Source organism: Dunckerocampus dactyliophorus, chromosome 7, assembly GCF_027744805.1.
Source record: "Dunckerocampus dactyliophorus isolate RoL2022-P2 chromosome 7, RoL_Ddac_1.1, whole genome shotgun sequence".
NCBI classification, from domain to species: domain Eukaryota; kingdom Metazoa; phylum Chordata; class Actinopteri; order Syngnathiformes; family Syngnathidae; genus Dunckerocampus; species Dunckerocampus dactyliophorus.
The window spans coordinates 4924873-4942372 of record NC_072825.1 but is presented as its reverse complement, the minus strand read 5'-3'; the positions used below and the strand labels follow the sequence as shown (position 1 = coordinate 4942372).

General features: G+C 45.6%; 2 protein-coding genes across 2 annotated transcripts; one reads left to right on the top strand and one right to left on the bottom strand.

Moving 5' to 3' along the window:
* The first annotated feature begins 445 nt into the window (after positions 1-445).
* iqgap3 (IQ motif containing GTPase activating protein 3) lies at positions 446-13348 on the top strand. Its single transcript, XM_054782701.1, has 38 exons — positions 446-616; positions 763-850; positions 1022-1178; positions 1372-1449; positions 1539-1615; positions 1702-1769; positions 1856-1969; positions 2039-2217; positions 2430-2505; positions 2580-2743; positions 2817-2904; positions 2980-3143; positions 3214-3374; positions 3435-3550; positions 3646-3809; positions 4249-4339; positions 4502-4669; positions 4735-4877; positions 4972-5142; positions 5214-5297; positions 5365-5436; positions 5500-5569; positions 5644-5852; positions 5919-6071; positions 6139-6302; positions 6534-6758; positions 6836-6976; positions 7067-7151; positions 8273-8505; positions 9633-9765; positions 9991-10114; positions 11377-11497; positions 11599-11686; positions 12040-12252; positions 12342-12505; positions 12571-12696; positions 12894-13002; positions 13074-13348. The coding sequence occupies exons 1-38, from the start codon at positions 589-591 to the stop codon at positions 13185-13187; spliced, it is 4923 nt and encodes a 1640-aa protein (XP_054638676.1). The 5' UTR covers positions 446-588; the 3' UTR covers positions 13188-13348.
* LOC129185519 (ankyrin repeat domain-containing protein 34A) lies at positions 13222-16985 on the bottom strand. The gene is made up of 2 exons (XM_054782703.1): positions 16826-16985; positions 13222-16299 (listed from the first exon to the last, which is right to left on the bottom strand). Exon 2 carries the CDS (start codon positions 16253-16255, stop codon positions 14678-14680), a length of 1578 nt encoding a protein of 525 aa, XP_054638678.1. The 5' UTR covers positions 16256-16299; positions 16826-16985; the 3' UTR covers positions 13222-14677.
* Positions 16986-17500: the final 515 nt, after the last annotated feature.

Genomic DNA, 17500 nt, shown 5'->3' with positions numbered 1-17500 from the left:
GTTCCAGAGGCAGGGGAGTTGTGTAGGAAGGAAAAGTTAAGACAAAAATTTGAGATATTGTGACAACAGCTGCTCGGGGCTAGAGGGGTATTTTCTTTTATCGTGGGGCCCAGAATTCGGCATCACCACGAAGGAAAAGAGGAACAGGTGAGCCGCCAGCCGCCGGTGTTGATGGCCATCAGCGCATGTCGTGTCAAATATCAAAATAACTACACACGTGTATATATTTAAATACAACAACCAATATCAAGCTTCACGGAACAATTTTAATTTTTATGTACGAAAACGAAAATGAGTTTAACTAGAGAACGTTGCACGTTTAAACTTTTACATTAGCTGAGGCATATGGACCACAATGCAACGCGCTCCCGCCAGCCAATGGGAGAGGCTACAGATCTCTAGACCAATCACAGAATGGTGCGAGCTTTCAAACCCCAGACCGGAAGTTGAGCACTTCAGAGGTTCGTTTTTACGGCCCCAGCTCAATCGTTCTATATCGGGTATTCTCTTCTTATTCAACCTGTTGGTTTGATTAATTGCCTTTGCTCACCGTGTGGAAGATTGAAGACGACTGACGTCGCATCAAACATGGCGGATTCGTCTGCTCAGAATAACTGTGAGTTTCGTGTCAACGTACACAGCAAGTGCTGCTCAGCTAATAACTTTATGTTAAAATAATTGTCATCATACATTTGTTTAGAGACGTGTGTTTGTCAGGCGTGTAGTTTGTCATGGTGTTTGTTTGTTGTGTCGTTTGACTAGATGGACGTCTGACAGCTGAGCAGATGGATGAGCAGAGGCTCCAAAATGTTGCATATCAATATTTGTGTCGACTGGAGGAGGCAAAGAGGTCACTTAAAAAAAAAAAAAATTACAAATTAATTTTCCACCCTGTCCAAAATGGACATGCATATGCTATAAAATGTTGTAATTCATGCTCTAATGAGCTGCTGTTGTTTTGTACCATCATGGAGATCTTAATCATCGCCCAATCATGTCAGCTAACTGCTTACATCTACAGGTGGATGGAGGCGTGTCTGGGAGAGGAGCTTTCTACTACCATCGAGCTTGAGGAGACGTTGAGGAACGGTGTAATTCTCGCCAAACTCGGCCATCGCTTCGCTCCCGCAGTCGTTCCTCTGAAGAAGATTTATGACTCGGAGCAACTGCGCTATCAGGTCAGGTTATCCTTTAAGGAAACACAGACTGCACTCCAGTTTTCTCAACCTTAATTCAATGAAGGAAGTGCTTGGTTGTGTCCCCTTTGTTGTGTTGCTCATCTACCTGTCAGTCACAGCCTCTTGTCATGTTGTCCATCCATCTTGTGCTTTGCTGATCAATAATGTCCATATAATGTGCTGATGACATCAGGCTGTGGGTCTTCAGTTCCGACATACTGACAACATCAATCACTGGAGGGATGCCATGACTGCACTGGGACTGCCAGCGGTCAGTAACTAACCTATAACCACTTTATCATTTTATTATTAAAGTTTACCTTGTTGCATTCTTCTTCTTTGTTCTTTTTGTTTCCTCAGATCTTCCAGCCAGAAACGACTGATATTTACGACAAGAAGAACATGCCGAGAGCCATTTACTGCCTGCATGCGCTCAGGTAACTTCCTCTTTCCATCTGCTTACGTGTTTGTCCCTGTCTGTCTACCTGTCTTTTTACCTGTGTGTTCACCTGTCTGTCTTCAGCATGTACCTATACAGACTTGGCCTGGCTCCACAGATAACGGACCTTTGTGGGAAGGTCAAGTTCACAGGTAAAAACTGATTCTTATTGGCCAACTGTGACATCTCCTTGTGACAGCAACATCATCAGTTTGTGTGCATGTGTGCGTTCTTTCAGAGGAGGAGATCAACAACATGAGGCTTGAGTTGGACAAATATGGTATTCAACTTCCCGCCTTTCACAAAATTGGAGGAATTCTGTCTAATGAGCTGTCAGTGGATGAAGCTGCAGGTAAAAAAAAATCACCTTTCCAACATTCCACCAGGCTGTAGATTGATAACTGTCAAAATGTCTTATCAGTCCACGCGGCGGTCATCGCCATTAATGAGGCCGTGGAGAGAGGTCAACTTGGGGTCACCGCAGAGGCTCTCAGGAACCCAAACGCCCTGCTCAGTGACCTGCAGGAGACGCTGATGAGCATCTATCAGGAGATGCTCCTTCAGGCCAAAAGAAAGAAAGCACAGCTGGCTGCCAGCCGGGTGAGTGCGGAGGCGCCGTTTAGTGGTCTTCCAGTGTCACAGGTGTAGTCCAGTAGCAACTACATGGTGCTTGGTTCTATTCCTCAGTCCTGTGGAAAGGTTGTCGAGCAAGACCACCCAGTTTGTTGATCATCAGCTGCATTTGAGCATGCAGTCACACATGACACATTTTTGGAAAGTACTGTTCTGTTATGTGTCATGTCACTTTTCAGGGTGGGGGCTCAGAGGATATCTATGAAGAATATCTGACTCGCAGAGAAATCCAAAACAACATCGCAGTGGTCAATGGTGAGAAGGTTGTCACAGCAACTCGGAGGCGTGGCTTGTGCTGTTGTCTAATGGGACTTACTGGTCACCTGCAGTGAGATCTGCGGTGGAACAGGTGGATGAAGCTCTGAACTCCGCAGATGACATTTATCTTCTCCGTGCTCTTGAGCAGCCTTGTTTGGCCCTTAGGGGTCTCCACAGTGACAATGTGTCGTGGTACCTGGAACAGCTAACAGCTGACCGCCACATGAAGGCGCTGGTATGCATGCACACACACCGTGTCACATGACTTTTACCCATTTGCTGCCATTTTGTGTTATTTTTGACCTCAGGATCAGGGCTCTGTGGATCCACTTGAGCCTGATGAGCTTCAAGAGGCTGTGAGCGCTGCCAACCAGGAAGCCGGCAGAGCCAGGAAGAGTGAGCCACTTCCTGATTATGTCTGGAGTATTTTCCTCTTCTTGACGGTATGTCTTGATTGTGTGTGTGTTTCAGTGGAGGCAGCAGTACAGAGTGTGAATGAGTCACTACGTGGCAGTGACACACGACACACGGTCAGCTGTCTGATGAACTCGGACCTTCAGCTGCCCCCCGTCTTCCCATCTGCTGCCTCTCTTTATCACAGCGAACTGCAGCGTCTACAGAGACAGACGGTCCAGGTATAAACACACACCTATGCTCACTGGTACACAATCATGGTACACATGACATGCGTGTTGTGTGGTGCAGGGTGTGCTGCAGCAGGAAGAGATGTTTGTTGCTGTGGAGATGCTGTCAGCGGTGGTACTCATCAATCAGGTGGTGGAGACTGGAAACTTGCAGCAGTTCAGCTCCTCAGTGGCCAGTCCATCAGTGGGCTTGACTGATGTCAACCACGCCTTGATGGACAGGTAAGCAATTCTACCAGATGACAATGACAATGAAGACGACGATGATGACTTCTTGTTTAGGTACTTTGAGTCTCTGACATGGATGAAGCAACAGGCAGGCAGAGAACTGCTGACCTGGAATCAGCTACAGGAGGGAATAAACTCTGTGAACAATTGTGTGCAGGACGAACATCAACGTACGTAGCAGCCATCACATGCTGAGAGCTCAGCTAGGCTAATTATCTGAACACCCCAAGCTATGGGCCTGAAATGACGACCTCTAACCCTTTAGAGATCCTGGCTCTCAGTCTGGTTAATGAGGCTGTGTTCATGGGAGACACTCAACAGCTGCTTTCTGCGCTGATGCTGCCCTCTAGTGGTGTGGAGGAGGTTTTTCCCAACAATGCCTGCCGATATCTCAGCCTGCTGACCACAACCAGACAGCAGAAATCTCAGGTGATCCCTCTGTGACTATATGTATGACCACATGAATGACTGCATAGGTGCCCTCATGAATGATTCCACTGGTGATTACATGAATGATTCCTCTGGTGATTACATGAATGATTCTTCTGGTGACTAAATGAATCACTCCACTGGTGACTACACGAATGACTCCACTGGTGACTACATGCATGAATGTCTGCATAGGTGACGACATGAATGACTGCTTAGCTAACTCCACTGGTGACTGCATAGGTGAATACATGACTGACTCCAATGGTGACTGCATGAATGACTGCATAGGTAACTTCACTGGTGACTACATTAATGACTGACTCCATTTATGACAGGCAAGTCAAACATACAACTTTTGTTTTGAAACTTGAGTTGGACGAGTGATGTAGATTCAGTGGTTTTAATGAGGTAATTTGTTTCTCTGTGAAACAAATAGCAAAGTGGAGACACCGCAGCTGAGCTGTGGTTGGCGGATATCCAGGAAATAGTGAGAAGAGCCAATCAGGACACTCGGAAAGCTCTGAAGCGTGAGTCCATCGTTTGTTTCTTATTGCTGTGTGTGTTAGCAGGTGCCTGGTAGTGTAGTGATGTAGGCGGCTGACTTTTGTGGAGCCAGTGTGGGATCCATTCCCATTTACTGCCTGTAAGTAAGTGTGTGTGTGTGTGTGTGTGTGTGTGTGTGGCTGCAGTGTGTCTGGCAGTTGCTGCTGTCAATCAAGCCGTGAAAGAGAAACAGATGCATCAGACACTGCGAGTTTTGTCTCTACCAGAGATGGCGCTGCAGGGTGTGAGTCGTCACTGTGCAGCAGAATACCAGCAGCGGCTCAACATTCTCGTCCAGCTTAAGCTGAACAGAGGTGACGTGTTGTGATGTGACATCATAGGAGGTGAAATGTATGCTCCTAAAGTCTTGTGGTTACAGGAGACAACAAGAGTCCATGGGTTCGATTCCAAATGGAAGATGGCTCGTTGTACTTCTTCCACCTGAACAAACTGGAAGGCCATTGGGAGAAACCACACAACTTTGTGCACAACAGTGTGTTCCTGGACCAGCACGAGATTCAGGTGCTACCTCTGCAGACACACACACACACACACACACACCACCTTTGCGCACCTTCCCATGTCATGAACCTGAGTTCATGCGACTCCCTGACAGGAAGTGGTCAGCAGCGTTTGGAATGCGCATGAGCGTCGCATGCTTTGGGCCAACAATGAAGCACTGGTCACTCGCCTGCAGGCGGCCATTAGAGGCTTTCTTACCAGGCAACAGGTGGTGGCTCGCCAACGCTACCTACACAGCCACTCCGACGCTGTTATCCTGATCCAGGTGTGTGGTCCAGGCTAGAAGGGAAAAAAGGTCACTGTGTCTTTAGCCTCGTGTTTTATTTTTGGGTTCAGGCTCACTGGAGGAAGGTGATCCAGCAGAGGGCATACAGACGGCGGCTGCAGTTCCTCAACAGGAACTGGAGGGCAGCGACGAAGGTAACGGTCAGCTAGATGTAGTTCCATTTGGGTGCACTCATATCTATGGTGTGCATTTTTTTATCAGATTCAGGCCTTTGTGAAGATGTGGTTGGCCAGGAGAGCATATCGAGCGCGATTGAGTTTCTTCAAACAACATGTAAGCTGCCGTCAGTGTAGCGAGTGTGCATCTGCTGTCATTTTAGAAACTGTGTGTCCACAGGTGGGTGCCATCATAAAGATCCAGGCTTTCTTCAGAGCCAGTCGGGCACGAGGAGACTACAGAATGCTGGGTAGGTTCCCCAAAAAGTGTTTTCTTGGATTGGCTGAATGGTCACCTGACTACTAATGAATACACCTGTCTCAGTGCATTCGGACACGCCCCCCCTCTGTGTGGTCCGGAAGTTTGTTCACTTGCTTGATTTGGGTGACGGCGACATCAGAGAGGAGGCGGAACTTCTGCGTTTGAGGCAGGAGGTGGTGAGGACCATCCGCTTCAACCGTCAGCTGGAGGCCGACCTGGACCTCATGGACCTGAAGATTGGCCTACTGGTCCGCAACAGAGCCACTTTGCAGGTTGGGAAACTTGGATATTGTTTGGCTCGAGAAGGATTGTGTGTCACCTGTGTGCTGCTCCGATAGGAAGTGGTGTCTCACTGCAAGAAACTAACAAAGAAGAACAAAGAGAAGCTGTCAGACATGATGGACGTGGAGAGAAGTAAAGGCCTTAAGGCTCTGAGCAAAGACAGGAAGGAGAGACTTGAAGCATACCAGCACCTCTTCTACCTGCTACAGGTGAGCCAAGCCTGGCACAGATTTGCTACCTCTGAGCAGGAAGTCCAATGAAGTTGATGTGTTTCAGACTCAGCCCTCCTATTTGGCCCAGCTAATCTTCCTGATGCCTCAGAGTCGTTGCACTTCCTTCATGGAGATGCTGGTCTTTAGCCTGTTCAACTATGGCTCGGACCGCCGCGAGGCCTTCCTGCTGCTGCAGCTGTTCACCGAGGCGCTCCAGTTTGAGATCAGGTGACAGAGACAGAGTCAAGAGCACAGGACAAGGTAGAATGGTGGCGGTGCAGTAAAATGAGGAAGAGGTTAGCAGGTCTGCAAATGTTAACATATGTTCTTTATTCACGCCACATGATTCAGCTTTTAAATTATGTCTAGTAGGGAGCGTTGCATCATATTAAACCCATCTTCTTTCAAGAAGAGCGAGTGCAATGCTAACTGTAGTCGTTATGTTCACTTCTGTGTCAGGTCAAAGGTCAGTCAGCCACAGGATGTGGTCACAGGTAACCCCTTTGTCATCAAAATGCTCGTGAACTTCTACCGCCATGCTCGTGGCTACAATGTCCTGCGGGAGGCGCTTGGTCCAGCTTTGAAGGACGTCCTGCTGGACCGCAGCCTCAGCATTAGAACTGACCCCCTGGACGTCTACAAGACTTGGATTAACCAGACTGAGAGCCAGACTGGACTAAAGAGGTCTGAATGATTGATTGCAAGTGATTCCACTAAGTTGAACTACAGACTCACCTTTATCAACCCGTATTGGTCCATAGCTCGCTGCCCTACGACGTCTCCCCTGAGGACGCTCTGTCTCATCCAGAAGTCCAGCGACGCATTGACATTGCGGTGGTCAACCTGAAGAACCTGACCGAGCGAGTCCTCAAGGCCATCACTTCCAACCTCCACAAGCTTCCGTAGGCCTCTCCACCTGTGCACCTCCTCACCTTGACCACTTCCCTTCCCCTCTTTACACACGTGTGTATGTGTGTGCGTGTGTGTTGTAGGTACGGTCTGCGTTACACTGCAAAAGTTCTCAGAGACACCTTGAGGACAAAGTTTCCTGCTGCCAATGAGGATGAACTCTACAAGGTAACTGAGTTTATGTTAGCCTCTTGGGACTCATCCATCTCGCTGGTGCATCATATTCAGTAGAACAGGGGTGTCCAAATGTTTTCCACGAGGGCTGCATGCTGAAAAATCAAAGGATAATTTTTTTAAACCAACCCATGTACTATAGATGGGCAGAGATGTTTGTTATATTTAAAGAAGAAAACAGCATATCAGCTTTTTCTTTTTACATTACACTTTTTTTGCACCTTTTTTTACACGTACCTTTTTATCTGGTAACATGACTTTATTCTCAAAATATTCTGGCTTTATTATCAGTACATTTACAACTTTTACCAAACCTAACATTCCTATGATTGCAACTTATTCTTTTTGTTTCTCATAATATTATGGCTTTTTAAAAAATTACATATTTTGTCTTTAATATTTCAACTCTATGCTTTTTTTCCTCCATATTTTCTCTATTTTTTTTCTTTTAATATTCTGACTTTATTCTCCTATTTTATCTATATTCTCGTAAAAATTACTGCTAGCAAACAGGTGCCGGCTATGAATGGACACCCCTGCAGTCGAAGGTGGCGCAGCATGACACACGCAGGCTGTTTCAAGTGCAGACTTCAAAGTGCATGTACAAGTTTTGAATGGTGTAAATCAGTCAAGTAAAACCAGAATTAGGATCAATAATATTTGTCATGATTTTGTCTTTGTGTCATCATGTTCGTTGGAGCATTTTTGTGGTGCAGGACAAAAGGAGAGGGATATTCTTGCAAAACAAAAGTATCTGCTTGCACTGAAACACTGACACCACCTTCCTATTGGTTGAAAAAAGAAAAGCTTCACATCAACCATTTAAAGCATTAGAGGCCATTTGATTTCTGAGGGAGGTCGGGAAGGGTAAGTAAACACTGCCACTATGTGGACAACTGCTGTGGAGAAACACAAATCATTGGTCCAGGCCTGACTCTTCTCCTTCACTGCCCTTGATGGTCTATCCATCTATACTGAGGTCGACAAAAACATGTTTTTTGGAATGGGACACATTAGAGTATTTGTTGTGGACCCCAAAAGGTTTTTAGTGTGATGTCATGAGTTGTGCTGATGATGTCATCCCATGTCCCCTTGTGATCTGCACTAACCATCAGGTTGTGGGCAACTTGGTCTACTATCGCTTCATGAATCCTGCCATCGTGGCTCCAGATGGCTTCGACATTATGGAGCATTCGGCGGGCTCCGCCCTGCAACCAGACCAGCGCCACCTGCTGGGTTCAATTGCTCGCATGCTGCAGCACGCCGCTGCCAACAAGCACTTCCACGGAGATGGAGCCTATGTCAGTTCGCTCAACCAGTACATCAGCCGAACTCACACCAAGTTCAGGTCTGTTTCAGCTGTTGACACCAAACATGTTATGTCTTTCTAAGTTGAGTATATTATACAATATAATATCGTATATAAAGCATCCATCCATCCATTTTCTGTATCGCTTGCCCTCATTAGGGTCATGCGTAAGCTGGAGCCTATCCCAGCTGTGCAAGAGGTGGGGCTACACACTGGACTGGTTGCCAGTCAATTGCACAAAATACATCATATAATACATTATCACAGGTAAGCTGGAGCCTATCCCAACTGACTTCAGCTGACCCGTGACCCTAATGAGGACAAGCGGTGTAGAAAATAGATGGAATATAATATTGTAAAAGATAAAAGATCTTGTGCAAAGCTCTTCAGCCCTCCTCTGACTGGATCAACAATATATTATATTATATTATTAGGGATGTCAAAAATAGCGAATTATCGATATTTAAATAGATCATTAACTAATTCATTTAATTAATTACGTTAACATTTTTAGTGTAATTAATGCATGCACATCATGTCAAACCCACGCCTCTTTGTTAGGACGGCAGACGGAAGTACAACAGCGTCCCCACACAGAGTCTGCCACTTTTTTTGGAACTTTATTCTGACCTGAACATATCAACAGCAGTTTAATTCCAACACCATATATGCATGTCCAGCTCACAAAAACATCTCTTGTCCGCTTGTGATCAGAATGACACTTCCTCATTGTCACTGCCGCGAGGTGCATTCACGGACATTCCAAACATCACAACAATGTCTCTATTATAGATGTACAGGATATATGGTATAAATAAACAGAAAGACAAAGAAAAACAGTAAGTTGATATTCTTATCACTCACTAATGTGAAGTACAATTTTCTGCATTCTTGGAAATCCCAGAAAATACATCTACACTCTCAACATGAATTCAACTTGGATTATGTGTCACGTCATTTATCTTTCTGTACATAAAATACACTAAAAATGGGCATATTTCTCACACAGTTGCAATGGTGATTAATGGTAATTAATTAAAAATGATTAATTTGACAACTGTGATTAATTTGATTAATTTTTCAAAATCATTTGACAGTCCTGTACATTATATCATGTAAATATATGGTGATGTGTGTGTAATGCAAAGGATCCTGTTGTCTGACAGGAAGTTCCTGCTATCTGTCTGCGATGTTCCTGATCCGGAGGACCACTTCAGAATGGACGAGTACTCAGAGCTGCTTATCGTCAACCGACCCGTGATCTACATCTCCGTGAGCGAGCTCGTCAACACGCACAAGGTCAGCATTCTGCTTTGTCTTCATCACCAACAGTTCCCTGATATTTTGACCCCTGTGGCATATCTGGAAAGGAGTGCATATGAATAATATGATTTCATTATGACTGTTATTGACTTTTGCGATCTTTTTTTTAAAAATGATGCTTTTTCATCTTTGGTGTCATTACAATGGACACAGGCAGGAGGCAGTGTAGTTCTCTTTGTGATGTTGTGGTCCTGTCTCCAGCTCTTGTTGGAACATCAGGAGGTTCTGTGTTCTGACCAGTCAGACCCACTCGGAGTCCTGCTGAACAACCTCGGCCCTATTCCCACCCTGCAGGAGCTGATGAGTAGTACAACAACAACTGCAGGTACTGACACGACCGTTACTGCTGTTGGTTAATATAATGATATATTTGATGATATATTTGATGTTCAATAATGTGTACCTATCTTTAAAATCAGCACTCAGTTATAATATGAGTGTTATAAGGCGCACACATGCGCATCTACTTCTGCGCGAAATTAAACCAACACCCACCCTTAACTCAGCAGCTTCATGTTCTGTTATTAAATAAGGTTTAAAATCATTAGATAATGTCTTGGCTTGTTTTTTCTTGGCCTGCCACATTGTAGAAATAAAATTAAACAAAAACCCTAGCAAAAATATGAAAAAATAATGTGACAAAAATGTTGTATCATGTTTTTTGTTTTTGTTTTTTTACAAAATAATCCCCCACAATCCTTACATTTTTCAAGTTGGCAGGGGGTAGGGAGTTTTCATAACTTTTCTTCAAGGTTGGCAGGTCTGGAGTATTATTCTGCTGTTACCACTATTATTTTTTTGGTATTAGTTTTGTTCTGATTGTTATTCTGCACCGTTTTTGGATGCTCAACTACTTCCAGATTTGTCAGCCAATTAAAACCATTCCAACCGGGGCTACAACTAACTTATTTTCTTAGTCGATTGATCTGAAGCTTGTTGTTTCAATTAATCAAGTAATCTGCAGACGGACCAAATCAATATGAACCAAACACAAACACTTCGTGCTTCGGTACGCAACATATCAGAAAAGAGGCACACACAAAGAGGCAAAGAGACAAAGAGGCAAAATGGCGATCACTGTTTTCCAACGCTGATGTGTGTGAATATCTTGTTTTGCCTAAAACACAAAGATAAAAAGACTATGTCTGACAAAAGGGTCACTCCATTCATGCCATTGTTCTATGGAACAAACGTGCCAAAACAATGCACAGAGTGAACTCTCTTCCCGCCTGTTTGGAGGCGAGAGACAAGGAAAACAGACACGTGTGAACAGGGCAATACATTAAAGCTGGCAAAACTATTGAATTCTTTCTCTTTTTTTAATTGTGTGATTTAATTAATTAATTATTGTCCCAGGCCCAGTGCCCATGAGGCTTTTCTTTTTCGGAACAAAAGAGCTTGTCACATTTTAATCTCGCAAGATCGTGTGACATGAGATCTTGTGACACCCCCAGTTATTACTGTTCTTTTGTTCGTTTTAGCCACCATGATGTTCTAGTCTGTCATTATAATTCAAAATATTTGAGAGGTACAAAATGAACTTATGCTCTCAGCTAACCAGACAACGATGATGATGTTTGTCCACAGCAGCTGATCCAGCATCAGAATGCTCTTCCAGTAAGACGGAAGTTTCACTGATGCTCACTAACAAGTTTGACATTTTTAACGGCTCTGAGGACAAAGCGGACGTCAAAGGACTGCTGCTCAGGTATGTTGGCTTCTTCGTCCGTTACATCCAGTCACCTGCACTGGCTGATTAGCCACACCTGTTGCATGCTAACAGCTGATGTTGGAACGTTTTGTTTCCAGCACAAAGCAGTTGATTATTGACGTCATCAGGACTCAGCCTGGTGAGACTCTGAGTGACGTCCTCAAAGCATCAACATCACACGACCAGGTAATTAAATCTGCACATATCACATAACAGTCTTAAAAAAGGAGTACAGAGAAGAAGGAAGGAAGGATGGATGGATGCAAGTGGGCTCCCACAAAGACTTGACGCAGTTTAACTTTACTTACCACGTTAGCCATGTTATACTGAGAAGGCCAGACAGAGACATGTGTTACGATAAGTTCCATTTCCTGCTCTATGGTCATAGTCATGTTTTTATTCTTTGCCTTTTATGGTAGCGTTGCAAAAAAAACGAAAAAGTCAAAGAAAAAGCATTTTGAGAAGCTTTTTTTTTTTTGTGGGGAATGTTAATGAGACTTTGTCACCATGTGGAATTTTCTACTTCTACGTTGAAACAGGAATTGCGACACCAGCGTCTGATGCAGCGGCGCGCTCGTCAAGATGCGTGCACGCCTGAGAAGTTGAAGAGGAACCCGTCGCTCGTGGCATACAGCACGCTGAGTGTCGAGGAGAAGAAGAGGAAGATTGTGAGGAGTCTTCGTCGGCTGGAGGCTCTCGGAGTACTCCGAGCGCCACGCAGCCAAGACCACATCCTCCAGATGATCGCCAAGGTAACGTCATGGTGTCGGCCCTGCTGGCCTCTGTGCTTTGCGTGAGCTGACACTCTGCCCCACCCCATTCCCCTACCCCCACCCCCCAGGACATACGCAGCCAGCGTCTGCACCGCCAGCGCCGTGGGGCGGAGCTTCTGAAACTTGGCCAGACTCTTGGCAGCCTGCAGGCAAAAAGCACCTTCCACAGTGAACAGGTGGACTACTACAGGCATTACATCACATCCTGTTTGGACAACCTGACAGCCAACAGGTAACACTGTGAGGTTAATGGTGAAGGAGTGTCTTTCTCACCTTCCTCAATTCCTGTGGTTGCAGTCAAGCCACCAATAAGAAAGCATCAGATGCCCGAGGGAAGAAGAAACTTCCTGTTGTGAGCTACACCGCCGCCCGCCTGCAAGAGAAAGGGGTTCTGCTGGAGATCGAAGACCTGCCGTGCACGCAGTGAGTGTGCACCAAACACACATGCCACACTTGAAGTGGAAGAAAGTTCTACAATGGTCCACACTGATTGGATGACCAGACTTTGGCGTTGTACTGACAATCAAAGACGGCCTCCTGTCAACTTGAATGATTTAACTGTCATTCTTTCTTGTGAATTAGTGAATGTTAGATCCCATAAAGATTTTGTTTCCTCCAAGGTTCAAAAATGTCATCTTTGACATCATTAGTGGACCACAGAACGGAACCTTTCTCATCAAAGCTCGCTTCCTCGGCATCGACATGGAACAATTCCTGCTCAAATACCAGGTACTGCCCTGCCACGCACATCCCTACCCTAACCCTAACCCGACTAAATACCCTGCACTGTGCGTGTGTAGGACCTCCTGCAGTTGCAATACGAAGGCGTGGCTGTGATGAAGATGTTCGACAAAGCAAAAGTCAATGTCAACTTGCTCATCTTCCTCCTCAACAAAAAGTTCTTCAAGAAATGAATGTTTTTTTAAAGTCTTTTTTTATATATATGTATATTATTTTACATCATCATTCAGCATCAAGAGAATTAATAAATAACCCAAAAACTGTTTTCCCATATTTGAATCCCATAAACTTCGCATTTTATTCAACACAATTACAAGTCATAGTTTTGTACAAAAGATCACATTTGTTCAACACATGCATGGACGCAGCGCACGTCTTCACAATCAATAAACGTCACCATATTGACTTGCTATGCTAACTATTTAGCCTAAAGTATATTAAAGTGCATTATGAATACAAGTCACCTACTCTGATTGACGTCTTTATCACATTATTGATCACATTATTCATTCCAGCAGCCTGGATGTGGAACAACAGCATGTGGTGACAAAGTCTATTAAAGGGACTGTATGCAACTGGCTCAAGATTACATATATTTTTTTACTACCTGCTAGCATATGTTACAAATAGTGGTTTAAAAAAACAGTGTACACAAAAATGTCCACATTTTTCACAATTACGAGTTAAGCTGCATACAAATTGTTGTAAATTTTCACTCAGCTCCAATAAAAGAACTGGCGTTCATGGCTGTCACTCACAGCTGTTGGCATTCACGTACATGTCGTAGTGCCTAGACACACATAAAAGCAGTATCAGAGAGACAATCAACACTTCAACATTCATTTTGTTAAAATAGGCTGTACATTCAATGATAGCTAATGTTAGTAACTAAACTTCGCCAAATTGCTATCACGTACTGTATGTACTCAAAGCAGGAAGAGGGCCAGATATATGCTTGCAGCACATTTCAATGTTGGCGCCCATTGTATACAGTCCCTTTAAGTTGTTTTCTTTTAGTTAAAAAGCAAACTTTTTTTGTTATTGTACTCCTTGCGAGCATTAGCCGCAATAGCAAGCGTCTACACAGACACACTGAGACGACTGGAAAAGAATGAGTCAAAAGAGCCCACAGATCAATGGAAATATCAATAATGTTCATTTTCTTTTGGTGCTGCTGGAGCCTTGAGCGCCCTCTGTTGGTGGAAAAAAAGTTCAGACTATTTTCACCATTCATCCACGACACGTCCATAAAAATAAACACATTTTCTTGGTGCAAAGAGAAAACACATTTGGCGTCTAATGACTGAAAACGTCATTCTGTGCAGGAAGTGGACGGGGCAACTGTAGGTTGGAAACGTCAACCCTGAATTCTTTTTAGCCCAGCAGACGGCGACATCTCGCTTGACGTCTCTTGTTCTCCCTGAAACTTCTTCAGCTTCAAGTCTTCAAGCAGAGAAGAACAAGAAGCGAGAGATGGTTAAGCCCCGCCCGTGATTGGTTGTTTGCTGAAGATACATAAACGTAGTACCAAGTACTGCAATAAGTCCATTAGGCATACAGAAAGACAGCTCTTTTAGATACAATATATTTCTATAGGTATTCAAATGTATATTTGTTAAATCTGTCAAGTTTTTTGTTGGCACAAAAATTGAAGAAAAGGTCATCAGTCTCCGTTCGACTCAATGACCTTCTCGGCCAGGATCTCCTGGAAGGTGGAGAGCTGTTTCATCTGCTCCGTCTGCATGGAGTGTCTTCTCATCAGCTTCTTCTTGGTCTTGAAGTCTGGACCACGTTTGGGTGAGGACGGGGCCACGGGACACAGGATCTTGTGTCCACTATGGACTGGAGAGGGCGGCTTGCTGCCAGCCCGGATGTCTGGGATGGGTCTCTGGAGGTTGATATTGAGTGGTGGCAGGAAACCAGGCCTGGTGTGCGATATGTGGTCCAGGAGTAAGGTCCCGGAGCCACGGCGCTCTAGGAGCCCAGGGGTACGTCGACGCACGGTGATGGGGGACACGGAGTTAGGGATGTTCTCTAGAGACTCACGAGAGGAGCTGGTGACCAGAGACAAGGGGGAAGCGTTGTACCTCCTCCGCTCCACAGACATTCGCCCAGAGTCAGGAGATCCCGGAATGGAATCTGGACTCAGGTGGTTGTCCAACTCCGAGTGCTCTATACGGATAAGTTTGGGATGAGGAAGGATCTGTGTGGCACCAACACTGGACGGTCCAGCGTTCTCTTGGGCCTCTGGCGCTGTGCTCCTGCGGTACAGGCTCTGGTGCTGTTGGACCTTGTCAGCCCAGGAGGAAGCAGACAGCATGGGGCAGTCCTCGGACGAGGTTCGGTCAATGACTTTAGCCGAACAAGGGTCGTGGGTCTCAATGCTGTGTCGCCGTGACAACAGAGGTCTCGTTGTCTCTGTGAGGCACAGTCCGTTTATTTCCATCACCGCTCTGCTCAGGTCGCACCCGCCCTCCTCCTCGTCCAGACGCCCACTCACACTCTCTTGAGGAACCGTGCACGACACCGAGGGTGCCACCAGACCCCAAGGCTCTGAGTTTAGCCTCTTGAGGAGCTTGCGAGGGGGTGGTCTCTTGGTGGAGGAAGGTAAAGGCAAGGCGGAGGCCAGGGAAAAGCTGAACATTCCATCTTCTGCTGCCGGAGATGAAGTGGCAATCTCCACCTCCGATGGCGACATGCAAGCGGGGGACACCTTGTCCACGACGCCCGGAGAGGGAGGAGAGTTGAGGTACTGCTTTGTCTTTTTGGTACCGGACGGAGATGTATCTGTTGTGATGATGATGACCTCCTTGCCTTTGGCCCTGCAGGCGTCCAACAGGATCTGCAGTGTGTCGCGGTCCCCCCTGTTGAGAGCGTGCATGAGGGCGGAGCTTCCTGAATAGTCTTTGAGGCTGGGATCCGCCCCGTTCTGCAGCAGGAGGGAAACCACCTCCTTCCCGGCTTGCTTGGCACAGGCGTGCATGAGGGCCGTCCTCCCACTCTTGTCGGGGATGTTTGGATCGGCGCCTTTCTCCAGCAGGTAGCGCACCATCCTGTGGCGAGTCTGATGGTCTTCGTAGTTCGCCAAGCAGGCAGCCGAGATGGGAGTTTCACCGAGGTCATTGCCTTCGTTGATGTAAGCACCGCCCTCCAGCAGCAGACGGGTCAGCCTCAGCTTGCCCTGGAAGACGGCTTTGAGGAGGGCGTTGCCCTCCACCTGGAGGGGTCCTCCGTCCCCCATCGTCTCCCCGCCCCACGGGAGGTCTTCTCAAGACGTCACAGGACCTGCAGGAGCAGGAAGTGTAAGCGGTGCTTTTGATGTCAGATGGCATGGTGATGACAAGACAGCGGGTGTGGTGACATCAGGGTAACATCACAACAGAATCGTCGTGATGTCACTGTAACATCATCACATTACAACAGGTATCACGGTGATGTGACTGTGCCATCACAGCAGATATTGTAGCGATGTCACTTTGACGCCATCACATCACAACAGGTATCCTAATGATGTCACTGTGACATTGCAGCAGTAAAAAAAAACGTTTAAATTTGTCTAACCATAGCTGCTATGTTGTTTTATGTTACATACAGCTAGCATAGCATCAATACAGGCTACCGTGATGTTCAGTCATCCATCACGTTTTCGTCACGTGATGCTGTCCAGGTGAACTTATGATGATGATGATGACACATACCACTGTCATCAAAATGCTGCGTGTGCGGCCCCTACAGACATACGTGCACAGACGTGCGTGTAAAAATGTTAATATCTGACGTAATAAGGTGACAAGAAAACGTTTTTTCTTACCGCCAAGCCGGAGAATCATCTTTTTCTTCATCATCATCATCATCATCGGCGACTGACGCATCGACCCTGCTCTTCCTCCTCCTTTTCCTCCTCCTCTTCCTCAGCGAGCAGTCAGACACGTTAACCCTTCACTGACCGCCGCCATGTTTACAAGCACCACGTGACCGCTAGTAGCAATTAGCACGAGGCAGACGTCTTCTGTCACCATGGCAACCGAGCCCCCTTTTCTATGCGCGTGATGAAAGCCCCGCCCGCTGACCAATCAGCTCTCTGGCAGTAGCGCCATCAGGTGTGAGGAGTGCGTCATTACAATAGTTTCATCTTTTATCAAGTTTATTATCTATAATTGATCATTATTATTATTAACAAATTTAAATCTTACACATATGACATCAAGACACAACTTCTGAGCAGCTGTGAAGTCACACACAAATGCCATCACGTGACTTCGCACATACAATAACTTTAATAAGGACTGTTGCCATGGCAACTGATGTGGTGGATTCCTGTTGTTATGGTTACACACAATACTATCTAACCTTCATGTTGCATCCCACAAATACACAAACTGCTTTGATAGCAAGGATTTAATAAATTGTATTCAATTTTTTTTGTTGTTGTTGTTTTACATGTATTTCCTTTGATTAGATTACATAAGTATACTACCATCAAAGT

What these genes read in the sequence shown, in the direction of transcription:
- LOC129185519 (XM_054782703.1), bottom strand. Translation starts at nt 16,255, where the DNA reads ATGGGGGACGGAGGACCCCTCCAGGTGGAGGGCAACGCCCTCCTCAAA.
- iqgap3 (XM_054782701.1), top strand. Translation starts at nt 589, where the DNA reads ATGGCGGATTCGTCTGCTCAGAATAACT. An exon ending in AACCACGCCTTGATGGACAG is followed by an intron (nt 3,375 to 3,434) that starts GTAAGCAATTCT and finishes CTTCTTGTTTAG; the next exon opens with GTACTTTGAGTCTCTGACAT. An exon ending in GCGCTCCAGTTTGAGATCAG is followed by an intron (nt 6,303 to 6,533) that starts GTGACAGAGACA and finishes CTTCTGTGTCAG; the next exon opens with GTCAAAGGTCAGTCAGCCAC.